The sequence below is a fragment of the Buteo buteo genome, chromosome 27, assembly GCF_964188355.1.
Source record: "Buteo buteo chromosome 27, bButBut1.hap1.1, whole genome shotgun sequence".
Classification (NCBI taxonomy): Eukaryota; Metazoa; Chordata; class Aves; order Accipitriformes; family Accipitridae; genus Buteo; species Buteo buteo.
In genome coordinates this window covers 2,320,716-2,342,704 of record NC_134197.1, presented here as the reverse complement: position 1 = coordinate 2,342,704, position 21,989 = coordinate 2,320,716, and the positions used below count along the sequence as shown (strand labels likewise).

At 47.2% G+C, this 21,989-nt stretch overlaps 1 protein-coding gene across 2 annotated transcripts in view; it reads left to right on the top strand.

Moving 5' to 3' along the window:
- The window catches only part of LMF1 (lipase maturation factor 1), a 204,128-nt gene that overhangs the window by 67,754 nt on the left and 114,385 nt on the right, over window positions 1-21,989 (top strand). For both annotated transcript variants that reach the window (XM_075058539.1, XM_075058540.1), the window contains one exon: window positions 15,206-15,271. In XM_075058539.1, the coding sequence (XP_074914640.1) occupies window positions 15,206-15,271 (66 nt within the window). The remainder of the gene's footprint in view (window positions 1-15,205; window positions 15,272-21,989) is intronic.

The following is a 21,989-nucleotide window of genomic DNA, read 5'->3' as shown; positions in this document are numbered from 1 at the left end:
ATGTTATTTCAGGTTTGGAGATATTCAAAGTATGCGTGTAGGTTTTTAATGAGTGCATATCAGCCATGCACAGCCTGGATTGATGCCGCAGATGAAGTTAGCGGGGAAAGTTGTGTGAGGGAACCCTGCCTGGAAGCGTGAGCTGCTGCTGTTTTACTGCAGCTCTGTGCGGCTGCAACTGTGCAGCTGGCATTTGGAAGGCTGGTGCTAAAAGCAGCATGGAAATGTCATTATCCGTTTACGGCTGGTGTTCCTCCTGTAAAACATGAGGCACACGAAATGCCTTTAGGTCAGGTTGGACTTGAGGCCAACAAGAAGCAAGAGCTGAGACTAAGTTTTCTTGCACCAGAGCAAATGCAAGTGTTTGCTGCTTGCACATGGCACACGGCCGCCGTGGTGCTGTCGGGTGTTGGTGGTCCCTCTGGAAGGGCTCAACAGTGATGGTGTGCTTCAATTTATGTGGCTTTTCATCATCTCCATTTAAAGCCGTCTCCTGTGCCTCTTCCCTCCCGCCTTTCTCTTTGTAGGACACAAACATGGAGCCTGGCAGTTCTCTGTATTACACACAGCTGAGGGCTGGTGGTTGCTGTGCTGATAATATGGATCCCATCCCAACGCACGCTCTGAGCAAGGGAGGTGTCAGTGGGAATATCGATGATCAAGAAGGTTAAATGACTCGAGATTCCCACTCTCTTGTTCTTGCAAGCCTGCTGCATCCCTGTTTCATGGCAGCAGAGCTAAGGTCCAGGAGCGGCTGTCCCAGGCCAGCATGGCTGCTCCCCACTATTGAACAGGAGCAGGCTGGTGCTGGGATTTGCTCGCTTTGGTCCAGGTCTCTCGGGTGCTCTTGCTTGGGGAGCAGAGCCGGTGTCACTGGCGCGAGATGTTTTCAGACCTGGCTAACAAGGGAGGGAAAACGCTTTTAGTGTGGCCTGAAAGAAATGGAGAACTGACATGCGCTTTCAAAAACCAGGGAACAACAGGAGTCGTGGACCCTCTGTGATGGACAGGACCCGTCGGTGCCCCTCTGCTCGCAGGCAGTACCGTGCACCGTGGAAGTCACCGGCACAGCTCCTCTGCACCGACCTCTCCTGCGCCTCTTCTCTGGGTCCTTTTCCTATTGCCATAACCAGGTGGAGATGCTGGTGCTCTGCGAGCAGCAGTGCTTTATGGAACAGGTATATACGGGGGAGCCCGTACGCATCAGGATGAGTTTGCAATGCCCCGTGAGCAGGGCAGCACTGCTGAGATGTGTGCCTTAGTCAAAGGACCGGGTAGGTCAGGTTTGCCAGCTTGATGATGTGATGTTCTGTGCAAGTAATTATCACTCCTGGAGATGCAATGAGGAGGTGGGGGGGGATTCAAGCGCTGGGGGTGTAATAGCACTTTGGGAAACTGGAAGTAAAGAGGGAATTAAGGTGGGGCTGTGTCTTGCAAAGGATCACAAACATATGGAATAAGTTACCAGGGAAGGTGGCTGGAGCAGAGAGTGTAAGTGAGTCTGAGACATCTTGATTAGTTTCTGGAGGAAAGGATTGAAGAGTGTAGTGAAAAAGCAGGGAAACAGGATTTAAAGCACATTACCACTTTAATTTAAAAGTGCCCAAAGCAAGGAAATTCAGATTTAAAGCTGCCAATCTATCACTGGCTGATGCAGGTGTTGGGGTTGGGAGGACTCCACGGGGTCTGTGTGCAGATGGGTCCGTGCCCCGCAGGCTCCGCTCCCTGGCCGGAGACGTGAGCTTGGGCAGCTTAAGCCCAAGCCTCGGGTTTGCCCCAAGAATTAGATCCTTTAATATGTGTGTTATGTAATAATATACTAATAATATTTATAACATATATGGTTTTTTATATAATAATATTATAATTGTCTGCTGCATGTGCAGCATCCTTGACATCTTCTTTGTGCGATGCCCTTAAAACTGTTGCAGGGGCTTCTGCCTGCTCGCCAGCCTGGTGGCACGCCAGGAGCTGGGGACAGGGTCGTGTGGGGAATGGGGTTTTCTTCTCTCCCTTATCTTCATGTGTTGGAGAGCCCTTCCCAGGAGTCGCTCCCCCCGCTCCTCCTCACGCAGGGTACGTCATGCGGAAGGTCCTGAGGGGCACAGGGGGAATTCAGGGAAACTCAAGTGCATCTTTTCAAGTGGTGATTTGTGACTTGGCAGTCCTTCCCCTTGGTTTACTTTCTGTAAACAAAATTTCTCTTTTTTTTTTTTTTTTTTTCCCACTTTTGGGATTTCCCTTTCTGAATGTAGCTACAGACTGAACTCCTGCAAATCTGAGCTCTGCATCTCCGAGTTGTTCAAGTACATCCTTGGAAGAAGCCGCTGCAGAACAGAGGAGTCCCGGAGCGTTTTTTGGCAGGCAGAGGCTTAGAAAATAATTTAAATCCTCTAGCGTTTCAAGTCTACACAAAAGATATGTTTCCCCTTTTACAGGAGAAAAAGATCATTTAAAGTGGTAGTCTTGGGAAAGAAGTAGCGCAAAAAGATTTATAATAATTAGCAATAAATCTTCCTCTAAATTCTCATCATTGTTTCCTAGTAAATATTGTCCATCTTTCACACAGAGATGTGTTTTCAGAGAGAAGGGATCAATTATTTCCAGATTATTTGTATATCATTAGATATTTAATCTCTTTTAAAATGATTTTTTTATATTCTTGCTATTAGAAAAAATGTTTCTTTTAAGCAACTGCAGTAAGTTATTTTAGAAACTAGTGGTTTATGTTAAACTCTTCATTTTTCTTGTTTTGTTTTTGCTTGGATTCTGTTAAAAGTGTCATAACGTGGGTGGCATTTTAAAGGTTACTGGGAAGGGTGGGGATGTGATTAGCTAATAAGGGAGATGAACTTTCTGGCAAAAATGATGAAGACTTTGAAGCAAACAGAATCTGGATGCCTGTAGTAAAAGAGCATTAGATGTACTGAAATAAAAGTTGGAATTTAGGCGATCTCTGTAAATATAAAAAAAAAGAAGAAGAATCAAACGGATGTAGTTGTCATTTCAGTGACAAGCGTGCCCTGATCCTGGGCATTATGGCTCTGAAATTGAGAATAATTATTCTAATTTGTTTTATTACATTAGCGTGGGTAGGAGGGAAGAAAGGGAGCTTTCTTTTATGGCTTTCTCATTATTCATAGGCGAGCACGGCGGGGCCAGGCTCCCGACTCCTGCGCCGGGGCTTCATGGGAATTTTTGGAAAATGATGTCTGCAATGTTCTGACCTTTGCCGTCCCAGCTGCAGCCCTCCTCCTCTCTGCAGGGATCCCACACTTGACTCCTTAGCAACCTCCTTTGTGCCTCTGATCTCTCTCCATTTGTCTAGTAATAGCCCTTGGCAGGAAGACTTGTTGTTCCTTCGGTGGCTGTAAAAGGCAGGGAGCCGCTAATGCCAAGTACTTTTCAAAATCCGTTTCACCCACTCCTTGCAGCGCTGTCTTCAAAGTCAATCGGATGCTGGTGCAGTCATGGTGGCTTCTCAAAGGGTCTTTCTGGTAGCTGGGGCGGGGGGGGGGGAACCAAAATCAACACCGGTGACTTCTCTTTCAGAGAAGCGTTTTCCAGCCCGTCGAGTTGAGGTGCTTCGCGGTTGCGTTTCGCGGTGACTCCAGTTTAGCTTTTGCGCGGGACCGACCTGCACCCGTTGGGGCAGAACGTAGATGTTCACCTCTTCTGCGGGTGGGACATGTCCTGGGGGCTGGGGGTCCCGGGGCCGTCTCGGAGCCCATCCCTGCCTCTGTGGGAGGGTACCAGGCAGGTTGGGTTTGTTCACCTGAAGGGGGGTTGTTCCAGAGAACCTGGAACCTGGTTCTACCATCTGCCAATGTTGGACCAGAACTAAAGTTCTCCTGGTGATGGGGAAGGGCCATCATCTTGGCGCAGGCTTGGACCTGAACGGGGCTTTGAACCGATGCGCAAGGTACAGAATAAAGCTATTTGAACAGCAGCGTCATCTGAGGAGCATAAGCTTGTCATTCTCTGGCTAAGGAAGAGGTATTCTAGCCCGTTATTTCTCTCTCTTTTCATGGAAGGAGCAGGAGAGATTTGAATTACCGGCTGTTCATTTAATGAGAGGTTTGTATGAACATCAGGTACAGCTCTTTTTAAACCCTTTAGTTTGCTGCTGTCAGGGTTGTAGAAAAAAAAGTTTCCAAAAAGCCTAATACCTGTGTCGTGTCTTCCCTGTGTGGCATTTCTTAAAGGAAGGAATCGAACAGCCCCTGTGCAGCGCGCACGATCCAGGTCGTCCTTCCTGTGGCGCAGAGCTTGAACCATGCGGCAGAGCCCGCAGGTGGGAGACGGGAGGGTGGGCGAGAAGCGGAGGGTCTGGATAAGGCTAGTCCAAATCCAGCCTCTGCCACCAGTGCAGTCTGTGGCAAGCCCTGCTCCAGGGCACTCTGCGGTTGAAGATTTGGGCTCATAAATTATGCAAATATTTAAAAGTATGCAAACAATTTCAATAGCCATAACATGAACCTTGAGGCATAAAAGGACCGCAGAAAATGTACTGAATTTTCAAAAAGCTAGAGCCCTTGCTGGTCTTGGGAAATAAATATTGTGTCCGCTCTGAGGTATATAAGAACAAAAATGTCATAAAACAATGTCATGGAGTTCAGAGGCAGTTTTACACATCCAGCAGCAGGATTGTGTCACTGCTGTGTATTGCTGCTGTAGTGTCACACCCATCGAGCATCTTTCCTCTGGTGAATACACCCTTTGGGCATCATATTTATTATTGAGGCTGAAATATAATCCGGAATTTTTTTGAAATTTATCCTTTCAAATGCAGAAGAAAGCTGGAGCAGGCAGGCAGGGAGCAGCCTGGGCGACCTGGTGTGTAACAGCAGGAAAACTCGAAGTGCTTTAGTATTTCAGTTGTGGTCTGAAGGCATCGTGTCGGGTCCCTCGGATTTGAGTGGTTCAGGTGCTGGGGTCCAGTGGGATTGAGGAGCGGCATAGCCGGCTGTCCCGTACAGCCCTGTCCTATTGTCCTTAAACAATTTTTTTTTTTTTTTTAAATTTTAGCTTTGTAAAGCTCCTTCCTCTTCTGTGAACTTGGGGTCTAAATTACAGCCGGCTTGTCTTCAGAATACAGTGGTATATGTTTGGCTTTCAAAGATGTTGAAACCACTTTTTCTGTGGGTAGCAGAGGCTGGCGGGTGGCTGAGTGCATGAAGTGCAAGGCACCGTATGGGATTTTCTCTGAGAGTGTTTCATATCTATATTATGAGAAAAATTAAAATCTAGAATGTAGGATTGCTCTTCATTGAGATTTTTTTCTTTTTCACCCATCTTTTGTGTTGTGAAGACACAGTAAGAAGGTCTTTAAATTGACTCTAAATTTATAACGCTGGTGCCCCGTACCCCACCCTTCTCTCCAGAGCCGGTATCAATAGGGGTTTTGCAGACATAGCTTGAGTCACCAGGCTTTTTCTCGGCTTCCCGTGCTATTGGCCTGTCTGTACCATTTTTTTCAGAATTAATTTTGGGCTGAAAAAGTCTCAAAGAGTGCTTTGTTCCTCCTTGACACTCACTCCAGGGAAAAAAAAAAAAAAGAAAAAGAAAAAACCGTGGAAAATCTGACATCTGCATTGTAGAGAAAAATCAATAGATAGGGAGGAATATAATTATCCCCCACTCCTGAAAGAATTTTTAAGATATTTTTTGTAACAGTGACTCATATCGGCTTAGAGCTTGAATGACATTTTAATTATTTAGGCTTTTTTTTCATTTTGAATCACCAAAGTACAGCAGCCTGAAAGGGGTACAGTTGGGCAGAGCAATCTGCGTAAGATGAAAAGGAAGGATTTGGCGTGTCAGAGTTCAGCCGCTTCCCTCCCTCGGAGCGGCGTCGGAGCGGGAGCTGCGTGGCTCGGGGGCTCGCAGAGCAAGATGCTGCACCGAGCCGCAGCGACGGGTGGTGGGTCACCCCCGGGTCCGTCCGTGAATCGTGTTTGCTGGCATCCAGTAAATAAGGAAACAGTTTATCTTCGTTGGAGATGTTTTGCTCCTTATGCGAAGCGTAAAATCCTCGTGGAGTTGTCTGTGATGGTGCATCTTGATGCGCCCGCTGATGCTTGTGCCTGGGTTTGATATTTTGGGGAAGGGGGTCCGGGACAAAAGTGGGGCTGGTGGAGTCAGTGGGGGAGAAGGGAGCAAGGGCAACGCTGTGGATTTTGTTTCGGTGTAGGCAGGTTTAATTTGAAGGGGATCAGCTAATGAGAAAGGCAACTGAAAGGAGAGGGAACCCAGGAAGGAGAGAAGGAGAGGTCTGAAGTAAAGCTGGAGAGCAAAGACTGTGGCCGGTGCCCACCCGTGTCGGGCAGAGGTGGGGTGAGAGCCCAGTGCGAGCGACGTCTGGGGGAGCTGGAGGTTAGACCCGCGTGGACCTTCCCCGGAGGATGCTCCCCCTCGTCTCCGCTGGGGTGGCCGAGCTGCGTCCAGGTGGGACGGCAGCCTTGGGTTGTGCTGGGGGCAGCCGGCTGGAGGACCCGCGGAGCGGGGAGACTGGAGGTGGGTTTCTGTGCTGCTCGTTGTCCGTGGGGGCTGTGGTGTGGACACGGTGGGAGGGCTCCTCTCCACCTCTCCTGGGATGGACCCCCCCGGTTCCCACGCTCCGAGCCTTCTGCAGATCCGGAAGGTCTGGAGCAGGTCCTGGGGGTCCAGGGGGGATTCTCCTCATGGAGCATCTGCCAGTGGTAGCAGGGACCAGGCAGTCTTCACAACTCAGTGTTTAGCTTCATCCTAATGGCAGGAGCTAGGGATGATACAATAAAGAGGAGCAGTGTTCAGATGTGCTCCTCTCACTGAAAAAATACAGTAGAAAAGCGAGGACCCACTATCTTCACGTGTCCATCCTCTCTGTGATTTGTGAAGGTGATCCCCAGCATGCCACAGTGCAAATTCAGATTTCAGTACCCTAAAACCAAACAGTGAGGTGTTTTCGGAGGATGCAGCCGGCAGTTGCGTGGCTTGCATCCCTCTTCGGTTCTGCCTTCCAGTCCTGTGTTACGTTTCCTGTGCCACCATGTGCCATGGCCTTAGGTTTGGGATTTCTGCCATGATTTAATCAAACTCATGAAATGTAGGAATCAAAAGCTGTTCATAAACTTCCTCTCTATGGCTTAATTTTCCCTGAAATCCCTTTTGTTGGATACTCTTTCGATGATGGGAAAAGAGAGGGGGCATGCGAGGTTACTCAATCAAGCAAGACTGGAATTGATTCAGTGGGAGTGAAGGGGTGATTTTGATTTCCACCCCGAAAGTCCCCTGGCTGCCAGTTGGCAAACCTTGCAAATGTATTCAACAATCTACTGGGTTTGAAAGAGAATTTATTAGTCATAAATAGCTGGTTTTCAGCAGGCTTACTGAGTTTTATAAACTGGACTGGTTCGGCACCCTGCTAGCTAGGTCCAGGAGGATGAATTTTTGCAGTGTGGGTTTTGCTAAGAATTCGCTGGGAAATATATATTTTTTTCTCTGGTTGCTTGTAGATCTGCTTGGGTGACTGCATGGTCATCTTTCCTTTAACACTGTAGTAAGCTATCAAAGCTAGTGATAATGCTGGAGGCAAAATAGGGTCTCGTTCCACATAGCTGATATCTTATCTAGAGCCGACAAATGAAATAAAAGTACAGTGACAAAAGTCATCCATGACACTGCTGGTGTATCCAGGGCGCACGTCAGCTGAGTTTGGGAAATGCTATTTATATGTGACTGCGAATGCATGGACGCAGAGCAGGGCTGGTGGATGGAAAGTGCATGGGGGCTGAGCCAGGACGGCAGAGTGGCTCTGGTGATTAAAACCAGGCATTTTATTGAACACCATTAAAATTAAAAAAAAAAAAAAAAAAAAAAAAAGGTCCTAAATGTAATTTTCCTTCCCCTGTGAAAAACGCTGGTGAATTTAATGCACCTTAATTGTGAGAGCCTGGGAGCCCTGGAGGTTGGTGTTTTCGAAGTACAAGCAGGTGCTGCATCTCCATCCTCCCCTGCGCTCCTCAGCCATGCCCTAAAGGGAGCAAACTTAGTAGGGGAGAAGGTATTGAGCACATATTTCATTCTGGATGCTAATTCAATCCAGGGTGAACATTTTATAGTTCTCATGCGGACAGCAGCGCGAGGAGATTTCTGAGTGTGCAGAATGGCCTGGAGCCGCAGTCAGCTGTAAATTAATATGACAAAGATCTCAACTTTCCCCTTCCCCAGGCCAGGCTTTCTTATTACTGGAAGGGGCTGGTGTGCACGGTCTGGCTGCCACGAGCTTGGCCAAATGATCAAACCCCGGTGTCTTTGTAGCCACCATCCCATCAGTATGAATTTAATAATTCTGGTTAGAGCTGGATTCAAAGCAAGGCCGCGGAGGTGAAAGGGCAATTGCTAGTTCACTTAGCCACCTGTTTCCTTCCCTTTAGCTTATATTTAATTTGTATTGCTGAATACCTTTCCCTTCTGATATGCAGGGCTTTGAAAGTCCCTTCACCCACCCCCAATGTGCAAATAGAGCCGGCGTTTCTGGGGGTGCTTGTTTTTTTCCTGGAGTTGTAAGCATGTGAGCATGCATTTGCCTATGTCATTGGGAGAAGAAAATAAACTTTAAAAGCCATTTTTCTGTCCCCTGCAACACACATACACACGCTTTTTAGTTTTATCTAACGATTAGAGCAGAACGTGAAAAGGGAAAGATTCGGAAATGTTTTCAAAAATCCCTATCTCCTGTCCATTAGTCTCCAATCCTTATGTCAAAATAAATGCAGAATTCAAGTTTTTAGCTAATGCTCTGCTAGCTCAGAACTAGGAAGAAGCTTCCTAAATTTGCCAACTTAAAAGGAAAAAAAACTTTTCAAGTGATTTTGGAATTTAGAAAACAAGGAACAAGTTATTGCACTGAGCTTCCTATAGCACATCTTTTCCATGTTTCCCAAATTATTACATTGCCACGTGACAATATTAGGAGCATTATGCCAAGCTGGAATAATATAAAAACATGTATAAATGAGAACAATGACTTCTTATAATAGCAGTGACTTGAATTGACAGAGGAAGCCATGTGCCGCAGGAGTGAGTGCTCCTGGCTGGTGCGAGTATTTAAAAGACATGTAGACGTGGCACTTAGGGACATGGTTTAGGGGGTCTTGGCAGTGTTAGGTTTATGGTTGGACTCGATGATCTGAAAGGTCTTTTCCAACCTAAATGATTCTATGTGGTACCCACAGGGCTCACAGCTTCGTTCTCCGTTGGTGCAGCATCCCACCCGACAGGGTCCTGGTGACACTAACTCCTCGGTGCTGTCGCCGTGTGAATAGTAAATACCCATACACAGTATGGCGTCAGGTGCTGTTTCAAATTACCTGGGATCTGGAGGTTTTCTTCTTTATTTCAGGCTTGTGAAATGTGGTCAGTGTGTTGTAAGATAACCGGGAGTAATGACGTTACCAGCTGGCACATAGCCCCCGCTTTGCAGGCAGCCTAACTTCGCAAGTTTAATAAAAAGTCAGGGAGATGGTTGTGTTGGACAAGGAGCTGAAAGCGGGATGAGAAAGGCTTTCCTCTTCTTTGTGATGCTGTCTTATTCTACTCGCATCTTTGGGATGCTTCAAAAAGGGCCATAAAAGCTGGGCTGGTTTAGTACATTGAGGTGCGGTCCGGTCTTCAAAGTGAATTACAGTGGGTAAACACTTACCTGTCATTTTTTATCACCCAGCAGCTGGAGCTCAGTAGAGAGCTCAGCTCCTCAGCAAAGAGGAGCTGGCAAGACCCTGCCCCGTGTATGGCAGCGGTTTCTCAAGAGTTAACAGTGGTTGCCCTTGGAAATGTTTTTCTGCTTATTGCCTACCTGTAAGCATGGCCAACTTCTGCCAGCATTAGTTAGCGCTGAGCTAACAGGTCGATTTTGACGTTGTATCAAAAAACACGTGGTACCTAGAGGTGCTTGAACACCACAGGGAGAAATTAGAGGGAGCCAGGCTTGGCATGGAGAACACCAAACACTGGAAAATATGAAAAGGGCTCTGCAAGTGTTGCTTTTTTTCATTTGCTTCCTAAGCCTTGAACTTATTCTTTGCAAAAACTAGAGACTTGTACATGTGAGAGAAAGAGCGATTAAGCTGGAGGCTGGTACGGCAGGTTTGTGGTAGCAGCTGCCTGTATCTGCTGCCTAGAGGCTACTGAATGTTCTAAATGCCTTTAAATGGTCTTGGACTTTGAAGGTATCAGGCAGATATGACTCTCAAAAAATGTCCCTGAAAGTAAAGGAAAAGTCCTTGGTTAAAACATTTCCATCCTGGTCTTTCTGACAGTCAGGTATTGCCTCTAACAAGCCTTAATGCAGCAAAACACCAGGTTTGTTCTTAAATCTGCCCCAGCTAAGGCTGATCTGTGGAGCTCGGTTTCAGTCATATACTTAGAACGCAGTGCCTTGGTGCATTAGAGCCTAAAGACGGAAGACGAGCTGTTTCCTTTCTCTCTTTTCCTTTTGCTCAAGCAATGCTACCAGGGGGTAGCTGGAGGTATGAGATCCGGCTGCAATGCCCTGCAGGAAGGAAGCAGTTAGAAATGCGATTTTGGGGACATGAGCCCCGCTCTCCAAAGTGCTGCTAAATGATTTCTTTCCTTTCCTTGTTTTCCATTTAATTTGTCCATATCGTTTACCTCCTGAGCTCTGCTTAATATTTGCCCCCAAAATACTCCTTGCAAGATGTTTGTAGGTTATGTCCAAACAAGAGGAGGGTCTTCCAGGTCTGCTGGAGTCTCACGGGGTTGTCCCATGCACGTCCCGTCTGGCTCCTTCTCCTCCTGGTCCCTTGCACGTCTTCTCCTCATCCAGAGATGCACTAGGCTCTGCTTGTCTGCGAGGAGGGGATGGCGATTTTTCCCCGTGCTTTGATCTGTGGTATGGCAGCATAATCTGCTGCAGCTGTGGAGTCCAGGCCATTTCAATATACGCACAGAAATCTTGAAAATGGATTGGGAATTGTTAGCAGACTGAGAGAAATCCAGTGAATGTGAAACTCCAGCAGATGTGGGGATCCCCATTTGCTCCCCTCTTCCTTTCATCCTCCTGTGCTCACTTGGACCCAGATACCGTTTCTCAGACTAAGTTTGCATCTTCAAGAGAACAGGAGCTGACTTCCAAAAATGTCAGTAAAAGCCAAATAATTAGGGGAGAATGTGTAAAAACAGAGTCCATCCGAGCATGGAGGAGTAAGGTATGTGAGAGTTTGTCCGGGGTGTGTGTGTCCGTACCCAGGGATCCACAGCTCTTCACAGCAGGAGCCACCTTGGCTTGTTCTCCTTTTGCGGTCTTCCTCAGCAGAGACGAAGCTACAGAGCACGTGGATTTTCCTGCACCACATGCTCTTGTTTCTTGGTCCAACTTCATCTGAAAACTGGAAGACTCACATGCCAGTGTGGGAGTGGAAGTGGACTTGAAGACAGCAGCAGGGTAAAGAAGACTTGAAACGCCCCCTAATTATGAGAGTGGGAGTTTTCTGTGCTGAAAAACAGATTTGATATTAAGAGCTTTAAGTGACTTTCCTGTTTGAAAGTGTTATAGTAAACAAAATGTGATTAACTCACTTAGTGACTCATTGCAGGAAAGATTTTGATTTTCAGTATGATGTTTTTCTATCATATACTTGTTTTAATTATCCCTGCTGAATAACAGAGCTTGATAACAGCTTGGGCAAGGTAGGAGGGAAGGTCATCAAGATAGCTGTCCTTTTTTAATATTCCAGCATTCTTGCACAGAGTCTTTCATAGTGTCTGTCCTGTCACTGACAGGGCTGCCGGCTGCGGCACATCCTGTGAGATGCTATCAATGTATCCTGTAATTTTAGAAAAGGTTCGAGGGGCAGAGCGAGCTGCGGATGATTCGGGAGGGGGAGATGAAGCCATGGCTGTTGACAGCAAGTCTGTCTTGTCCCTGCCTCCCCTGTTCCCGCCCTCGCAGAGTGATGGAGAAGAGAATGACGGGATCTGCTGAATAACTCACTAGAGAGCAAAACAGCAGAGCAGCTGGTGGTACCCACCGCCCTGCTTTCCCATCCCATAAGTCTTGTATGATATCACTTTGCATCCATCGTGCTTTTATCTATGCTTTTTGGACCAGCTCTGCTCGGGGTTTTTTTGGCGGTGGTGCTGGTGGTGGGTGTCCCTTTCATGATGATGCTGAGATGCAGACCTCCCAGGCCAGGGTATTTCTAGGTCTGAGCTCCTGGCATGGACCCATCTCAGCCGTGCACGGAGCCACCGTTCCCATTGCAACCTGCATAAGATGACAGCGTGCACGAGGTTTGAAGGTACCTCTCCTCCGGAGGCTGCTGGGAAGGCCAGTGCTCAGGCTTCAGTGTAGCTCTCGGGGAGTTTTACAGGTCTGAAGGCCAGGAGGGATGTGCAGCGTACCAGCATCCCGCAGGCTGCCCACCTTCCAGGGATGGAGCGTGCACCGCGCTGCCTTGGTACCCTTCCTCATTCCTGTTTTGTGCAGAGCTGCGGGAGACGCCACAGAAACCTTTGCCTTATGGCTACCTTCCTTATCAATCACTTCTGTAAAATAATGATTACCCTTTACTGTATCTGCTTGTTCTTCCTTGGTTGTTATGATGGTGTCGATTTGCTCTGTTGCATCTCTAGCATTTGTCTCTGCACGGTGATGCTTTTCCTGCAGCCGATACTCGATGCTGAGAGCTGGAGGGACCTGTGCTGTCTATCTGGCATTTTCTTCGTTGACCAGAGGACAGTATTGTGTACAAATGGCCCTGCCAGGGGGAGCTTTCATCCTGCTCCATGACATGTGCCATCAGGAGTTTGGGCTTTTACTGCCTTAACTCTACCAGGTTCTCCAGGTTTATTCTTGGCTAAAAATTACAGGATGTAAATTGTCTGGATTCTCGGATTTTGAAAATGTGTAATAGTTTCTGTTTACTGTCCTCTTCAGTTAGCATTGGCATGAGAAATACTTCATTTTTTTTATGACTAGGGAAAAAAAGGAAAAATAATTTGGAACAGCAGATGGGCGAAATCTGCTTGAACTCAGCAATGTGCCTGATAACAGGTGTAATTTAAGGCTGTAAACAGCCCTATTGAAGGCTGTTGGGGTCACCCCTGTTCACAAAGACATACGTGTCTAAACATCATCTGGTATAAGGCTGAGACCAAGAAAGGTGCCCATTTCCTATTAATTTACCTGCCAAATAAGCTTGTAACTATTTTTGTGGATCTTTGCTTAAGAAAGTCTGTGTTGAGTTAAGCCCAAGGTCCAGCTAACTTCTTACATTGTCTCTGATAGCAGCCATTAACAGGTGCTTGGGGAGGAATATAAAACATAAAGTGATCTGGGGCAGGTCTTGGCAGTGAAGTGGTTGAGGGACTTTCCGGGGAGGAGGTTGTATTCAGAAGTTACCCCAAGCCTGTCCTCTGGGAACGTGCCTCATTCCTTTTGAACACACTTGTACTTTTGGCTCCCATAAAGTAAATGATTTGCTGTGTGGAAACATACGTCTTCTGTTCATTTCTAAACCAGCTACTCGATCTCTCCATCAGATTGCCTTTACCTCCTGTATCAGGAGAAATGGTCAATAATCGTTCCCAGGTGACCCTTTCTGTATCGGTCAGGAGTTACTAGACTCTGCTCTGTCCTCTCTTTTCCATCCTCGACAGCCCTGGGCTCTCGGACATCACACATCCCACATGCAGCCTTGGGAGCTGGGTGTTTGCTTACGAGATCTGGACAGTTTGGGGTGGGTCTTTAACTGGAATTTGGAATTTTTCTTGAGCCCCAAACCTGCTAAACTTTGTTTAAAGCTGCAAGTGAAGATTTTTTTAGCAATTTGGATGAAACCAATAGGCCAGGATGTGCCATAGTGCTGGAATCTCCTCCTCCTCTGAGCTCTCAGATTTTAGCACTGAAAGGTCACTGCTCTCTTCTTGAAAACCTTCCCTACTGCAAATGTAAAGAAGCTTCAGGATGCTCCTGGTGTAGCCAGCAATGGGTCCTTGCAGAAACTCCCTGTATTTTTCTACTAAGGCAGGAACGTTATAATTAGGGGCAATGTCAGAGGTAGGCATATACCCCCTAATTGTATGCAGATGATAGACCTCGTTCAACCTTTTGACTAGTGAAGCTTTCCTCAATTTGGGATATTGTGATCCTAATCAGGGACCTTTCCACCATACATCAAAGCCATCAGGCTGAAGCCGCATACCTTCAGGCTGGCACGGCTTGATTGCAAGGCTTCCTGCTAGCAGGCTCATCTCTGGCCAGGTGTCTTTCCTGCTGTGGAAGACTGATTCCTTTCTACTCTTCGTCATTGAGGCAAAGAAATTTAATCCCAATATTACTGCCAGCCCTGGAATGGACCCACTGATTTGGAAATTTCACCCTCTTGTTGCCCTGAAATATCAATGCACAGCAACCTCTGATACCTGCTTATTTCATTGCCAAACTCTAACCTAAGGTGGAGCAGACCTGTCATTAGCACATTCATCTGTGTTTAGATCTGTCAGCTTCCTTCCTCTTCTCCTCTTTTGTTTCTCTAATTACTTTGATTGCATCTCTGCACCCAGCTCAGGGCTGGTGAGGCTGCGGGGTCCCCATCCCAGTCTGGGTCACTATTTCCTTTTCCATAGGCAGCAGAGGCGGCTTTGCGAGAGGGAGATAATTGGGTCTGGATTTTAAAATTGTGAACGCAGCTGTGTTTAGATCTGCAGGTAGCTTTTCGGTCTGTTATACAGAGACATCCCAGTGGCAGAGCCTGTTTTTTCCTATTGCTTCTCGATGCTCCGCTCCTCCTTGCCTCGTACCCAGCAATGCTGGAAGCCGATGCTGGGAGCGCTGGGCTGCTCATCGCTGCTCTGCAAAGGCTCAGGTGTGGGTAAGGCGTCTTCCAGCACCCTTTAAGTGACGTGGCATATTCCACAAGGATTTTGTGTCAAATTTTCAGTAAACAGGCAGTGGAAGGAGTCATGTTGGAGTTCTCATTGCATTATGTTCCCTCAGGGACAACAACTGGGCCTGGGGTGCAGATGTGCCGTGGATCTCCGGGGGGTCGTTCCAGCCTCTGCACTTCCCTGCCCTTAGAGGCTCTCCCTGTAGTTCAACCAGAGTATTTGGCATCTTGAGATAATACCTTGACATACAAGATAAAGTAAAATAAAATATTTGTGACGATATTTTTTTGTCTTTTCTTTTTTTTCTCCCCAGGGGCTGATTAAAATTCGAGGAGATCGCTGCTGGAGAGAGTTAACATGCATGGATTATCACTACGAGGTGAGCAATCTGCACATTAAAACTGATTCCTCTTGTCTGCGTTACTTTGGTAGAAAGTTTTTCTCTAACCTTTTCTTTTCTGCCAGGCCGTTCTCCATGTTTTCTTTCTTTATCGTAGCCTTCTGTCTCTGGCAACACAGTCATGTCCATGTGCCAGCTTGGTGATGCTATTTTTCCCAACTACAGTCCTAAAAGACCAATTTCTCTCTTTCCCTCCCCTCACCATCATCATGGACTGATTCAGGAGCAAACCTGAGCCTCACTGAGAACTCCCTCTGTACAAAAGCTACAGGAGAGGAACAGAAGGGAGTTTTCTGTAGCATTGTGCTGAATGCTTTCTGCTTACGCTTCCAAAATGTGGACATATGTAGACAGAAATAGAGCATCTCAGTGCTCTCCAAGATGCAGAGCACTAATCGTTGGCAATTCAGAATTATATGGTTTTATCTTTTTGACATCTGTTTCAGTGATTACATTGCATTCTGATTATAAACTCTGGTATGTATTCTGGCTCTGAGTGTCGTCTCCTCTTTGATTACGGAGAGAGGAGCTCAGCGTCCCCTCTCTTTTTACCTATATTTTTGCATTTGCATTTTGTATAAACAGTGTTAAAAAAGAAAGAAATTGCAGTGTACAGCAACGCTCCACTGGGCGAGTAGCCCTGGTTTAATGAAGAAAACGATACTGAAGCAATATTCCCTTCTTTAGATTAACATAGCAGCCACTGCAAATTGCCCACTGTGTTATAACGCCTCTGCTCTGTAATCCATGTCCATCTAATGAGCGGGTGAGCACGCCGCATCTGTTAGCACGAGGCTGCAAAGTCTCAGCCTGGCGCAGTTTCTGGTGCTGCGTTTGTCCCGTGTTGGTAAGACCCAGGTATCTCTTCATGCCTCCACCACGTGGTTATTTTCAGCCAGCAGGCCTGAGCTGTGAGCCCCTGGAGATGTACCTGTGGGGTGACATTCTCAGCGGACCTTCATCACGTCTGGAAACCATTTCCCCCTTCCAATTAAACCTGGCAGAGCCTGACTTCTCTGACCTGCAGAACGTGTTCCAAGGTGTTGCCTATGAATTACTTTTTACAGGGTAGGCACGCTGAGCAGTGGAAACAGGGACGCTCGTACAGGACCTCTGTCTTTCCACAAGTCGTGTGAAGAGAATTGCATGCGAGTGCCAGGGACCACATTACCAGTCCTGTTACAGGATTGAGATTCCTCTCCCCAAAACAGGAAAAAAAATCTATCAATTGGCCAGGCACTGACACCTTTATTTTTTGCTCCTGTGACTGACTTAACTGGTTGCACGTTTTGAAATGGAATTTTGCAGGTCCAGAAAGCTGTATCTGCCCATTCAGCTTTAATGCTCCTTTTTTTCTTCTTATCATTTACTTTTAATTGGGTTTCACCCACTGAATGCAAAGGTGGCCTTTTACGAAGGCTGCTGCTCGGTTAGCTCCTGTTGGACCATCGGAGTCCTGCTTCATTCTGAGTAAAACTTTGGATGCAGAGACCCTTCAGCGCTGCCGTTCTTAATCCTGGACACAAAGGCGGCTGCAGTAAATTGTCCTTTGGTTTTGCCTTGCAGCGCGAGGGCTCTGTTCTGTGTGCTGCCAGGCACCTGGCAGCAGTCTGAGAAAGGCCAGCTCAAAGTGAGCCCCCCAGAATCCCCCGGCCGGCTCCGTTGGTGACCCCAGCCCACAACAGTCAGCCTGCATAATCCCAAATATTTCAAATCAAAACCAGAATCAGTTCTGTAGCCCAGAAGGCTAATTAAGACCATTCCTGTCATATCCATAATGCAGGATCCCCAGCCTGTGCAAGTAATTGGGAACAGGGGCAGGGGGCAGATCACATTATCAATATCAATTATTTTAATCCACACAAAAGAAGCTGCAATAAAAGGAAAATGAAAGAGGCCAAACTTTGTCTACCAGCGGTAACAGACAAAGGACTGCAATTCACCTGCTCATTTCAGCCAGCCAGAGGGAGGAAGAAAAGGGTGAAGCTGAAGATACCTTTGCGAGGGAGGGAGGGAGCTGGGAATCTGCTCATAATTAGGATGATAAAACTGGGTATTGGACCAGCTCGTAAGTGGACCTGGGCCAAATGTAGTCTGCTGTGATGTATGTTGGCCACCCCAGCTCTCCTGTTCCAGTCCTGAACTGCAGTCCAAAATCTACATGAGCTTCTCTGCCAAGAGAATTAATGAAAACACATGGCCTCCATCTCTCGCATGGTGAGCGCGCCCTGGACTATTTATTTGTAGTAGAACCAGCAGCTATGCTCGTGGAAAATAACATTTCCACTTTTGTCAGGAATCGTGTATAAAATAGTAAAATGTTGTTATGGCTTGGGTAATTAAACGGAGCATATTTGTGCTCCCTCTTTCCTTTCTAATGTGCAGGGCCTTAATCCCAGCCTTTATGGAGATCTGCTCCTCAACTGAAGACTCTCTGTTCAGAGGGCTTACGATCTGTGACGCTGTGTAATTTGGAGAGGGAAATGGCAGAACGCATGGTTTACATAGGAAAGGTATTTTCCTACCAGCCTAACTCTCCTCTGATCCCTGAGGAGTAGATGGGCTCCAGTAAGTATGGAAGAGAAAGGTAGACACTGATGGGGATGAGAAGACTTTCCTACACCACCATACACAGCCTGGCACATGGAAACTACCTGGAGGCTGGGATGAGGGGTGGGGGTAGAAACACTCGGCGGATTAATCGTGGCTCTGGGTGCCAGGAGTCCTAAACTCTAATCCCAGCTTGGCAACACGCTGTGAACAGGAAATTTAACCTCCTTCTGCATTAGTTTCTTTGCTAAGGGGGCCAGAGGCTCCAAGGTAGGTGCATACATTTGCAGCCTGGTGTGCACGCAGATCGGGGCTCCTGATGCCCGTGGTACCCCGGAGCTTCCCGTGCAGCAGTGTCCACATTAGCATGTGAAAATGGACGTGCCTGGGTGGTAACTGGCAGGTGAAGTCCTGGGGTCTGACATGCCGTGGGCTTTATTTATCATTTGTTGGGTTTGCCGTCGCTTCGCTGCCGGCTGTGGTGAGATGGCTTTTATTCCTACAAGAAGCCCCAGTAAAAGGAAGGCTTTTGCTCAGTGGAACCTGTTCCTGATGCAGTTAACGCAGAGGGAAGCTGCTTCTGGGTTTTAGGTCTGTTTGTCATCATGATTATTAAGCATTTATCTACTGTGTACACAATGGTTTACAAATATGCGTGCAGCGGTTTGCAGACTGAAGCTAGATTTCCGCTTCCACTGGAGCGCATGGCTCGGGTCCCACGGCGTTCGGCGGCATCCCACCCGTCGGGCGAGAAGGAGCAGCCTCGGTTCCCTGCTTGTGCAAGCAGGGAGATGTGGCCGAGCGTGTCCCCCTGCCCGTCCCTGCCTGCTCCAGAGGGCATCCCTCGGCCCCTACGGAGCGCAACAGCTCCCTCCCATAGCCAGGCTCCCGCGCGCCCCAGGGAAGAAGTCTGCTACGGGAGGTTTTGTGCCACTTGGCCGTTTCTGGAGCTTGCACAGCTTGCAGGACATTGCCCGGGCACGGGCTGGAGCAGCTTTCTCACCGCTGTTAGTAGGTACCAGGTGAGCCAGGCATGGGATTGGGGAGCACCAGCTTGCTCCCCAGGGGCCTCTTACCACTCCCTCCTGTGCCAAGCTTTATCTGGCCCGAGCTTTGCTAATTCTGGGTGTGCTGCTTAGCTGGCACAAGCACAATGTCTTAACGTGCTCCAAATGGAGAAAATCCTCTTGTGCAAGACCCGTATTTTAAAATCTCCACACCAAACCTGCGGCTCTCCGACCCTCGCGCTTGCACTGCAGAGCACCTTGCGACCATATGTCTTGGCACGGGCCAGGTTTGAGTGGCACAGGCAGGAGATGAGCATTTCTGACCTGCAGCCAGTCCAAATGGAGCCCATGTTTTTGGCTGCTGGTGGTGGTCTTGGCAGAGCAGTTAAGCAGATAATCTTAGGGGTTTAGAAACGGGAAAGTCCTACATGGTCACATCTATTGCGTCTCCCCGTATTCCACTGCAGAAGTACTCCCTGTGGGATGCAATCCAGTGATGCATTTTTTCTAACGGCTGCCAAAGTATTGTTGCTTTTTAATTACAGACAGATATCTTGTAAAATTCAGCCACCAACTGGTAGGAACAGCTGCCGAAGCAGCTGCTCGGGCAGGCGAGTGCGCGGAGGGGAGCCCCGCTGGGCGTCCTCCTCCTCTGCCAGCTTTGCCCTGAAGCTGCTTGGGACCTGTTAAACACATCCAGGAGGTCCCTCGTGTCCTGGTGGCCTGTCCTCGGCTGGCCAGTGCTGGGTGAAGCTCAGCAGAGGTGCGAGCCGCTGCATGCACCAGGCAAGGAACCTGTGGCCCTTCTGCTCACTACTGGAACAACTCGTATTTTATATTTTTACTTTTAAGTTCATTTTTTTAAGTGATGCTTTAAAGGGTGTGCCTTGTATCTAAGAGTTTCTCAATGATTTGTATCCTTTGCTGCAGAAAGCAGGGTAGGAAGGCAGACTTACTACTGAGACAAAGATGAGGCAGAGGGATAAAGGGAAAGGAAAACAAAAACCTGCTCCCAAAGCAGCAAAATCTTTGCCATCGTTGGAAGCAAGACCCAGGATTTGCTTCCTTGCTGTGGAGTTATCTGTAGGTGCTCAGGATGGGTCAGCTGCCACGAAGCAGGAAAGTTTGAAGGACTTTGCTGAACCAGTCTCTACTTAATAACTGAGTCACATTTTGGTTCTGAATTTGTCAGTGCTGCTGAGAAAAGCTTTGTCCTTTACATAAGACACTGCACAGCCACAAAGGTCACTTCTTCTGATTTGTACAAATTGTTGCTAATTATTCTGTAACTGTTTTTCTTAAATAGAGGCTGTCAGTCAATGCTCCAGCTTCTGGCATACAGCAGCTCTCCAGTTCCTGGAGAAGCTCTCCAGAGCACAATGTCTTTTGTACCTAATTACGGGCTTGCTGACTGATAGCTGTGCTGATAAGGATGAGAAGGAAGCTCTAACTGCTCTTTAACTGCCTCTTGATTTCTTTTCTCCCTTCTCTTCACTGTATTAGACCTTGTTAGACTTTTCATCTAGCTTTTTGCAACCTATTATGAAACAAAAAGTAAATAATATCTAGCAATTAATTTTGATAAATCAGAAAATGATCTGCTTTCATGATCTCTGATGTCTCAGGATGGGCTTTTTTCCAACAGTTTGCATCGCTGGAAGCAAAAATCGTCCTAACAGCGAAGCAAGTACTCGGATCTCATGTTCAAAATGTATGTTTTAAAGTTATAAATTAATATGAGGGAAAAGGTGCTGAATTAACCAGAAAACAAGAATATTAGAAAGAAGTAACCGTGCAAAGCATTTTGGAGATCTTCTTTTTAATAACATTATAAAATATTTATGTAGCATCCTAAGTTTACAATCATTGGCCCTTTACAGAATTTTGTCCGTTCTGAAGACAATAAAGGTGAATCCTGTCAGAACTGATGGTCACAATAATGAATTAAGGCCAACAAAATGTATTCCCAAGCTGTGGCTTCGCTGTGGAACTCCCAGGTCTGGCCTGGCTATGGGAGCTCAGGTTTAACAGGAGGGCTTTCCAAAACTGATGTCTTCTGGGGGAAACACAGATCTTCCCCTTACAACAGCCACCAAAGGGAAACCAAAGAACCCACCTCGGTGTTTCTGGCACAGCGTGGCACCTTTCCCCCTTGCTGATATGAACGGGTCTGGTTTTTGTTTCACTGAACGTAGAATAATTTGTGTCTCTGCTCCTTCCTTCGTGCAGGGCGTGAACTTGCATGGTTTTGCTGATGGATTTTGCTGGTTCCCCTTGGGACAGGAGGTGATGGGTCGCAGCAGTTGAGTTAGCGAGATCAGGGCTGCTTGCGAGTCCCGGCGCATGTGTTATCAGATGAGGTTTGCTGCAGAATTGGTTGAGGCTTGGAGGAGGGACAAGATGCAGCTTTGACATGGGGAAATTTTACAGATTTTTCCAAAAGCATTTGAAAAGGGTGTGGGAGGTGGGGTGAGCTCAGTGCTGCTGGACACGTGGCTGTGAGCCCAAGACGACTGCCTGCCCTCAGCCTCTGGGAGGGTTTTAAGAAGTGACCATGGGATTTGGTAGATGTGCTGTGGGTTTCTGGGGTGGCTCCCAGCCTGCCGTTGCTTGAAACAGTAAAATTTGTACTCTGGAAGATATGTTTCTGTGAAAATATGAGTGAAGTGAGTTGCGGTCCATCTCTGCCCTCACTGGACAACTTGCCAGGTAGAAGCCAAAGCCGTTGTTGATGAGTCCTCTGTAAGGAGAGCAAGGAGGAAACAAGGTTCTGCCCATGGTGGATTATAAATGCAGTTTGTTTTCATCTCCTGTTGTTAGAGCAAACTGTTCTTTGAGTTAAGGTGACTGATAGCAAAAGGAAGAGCACGCTTGTGTTCAGCTTTTTTTTTTTTTTTTTTTTTCCATTTGGTCATAAGTTTTGAAAAATGACCTTTTCAGAGGCATAAGTGAAAAACCAGTTGTCCTCATTCACACATATGAAGGGCTGCTTAGTGTGGATTTGAAGCTGAGGATTAGGTGCTTTCTTCTGGTTTTTGGTGATTTGCATGATGTCAGTGCTAGCACTGGAAGAAGGGCCAATTCCTGACCTTGCCTGTGATCAATTAAGTAACAAGATCCATCATAAGGTAAGTGCATGA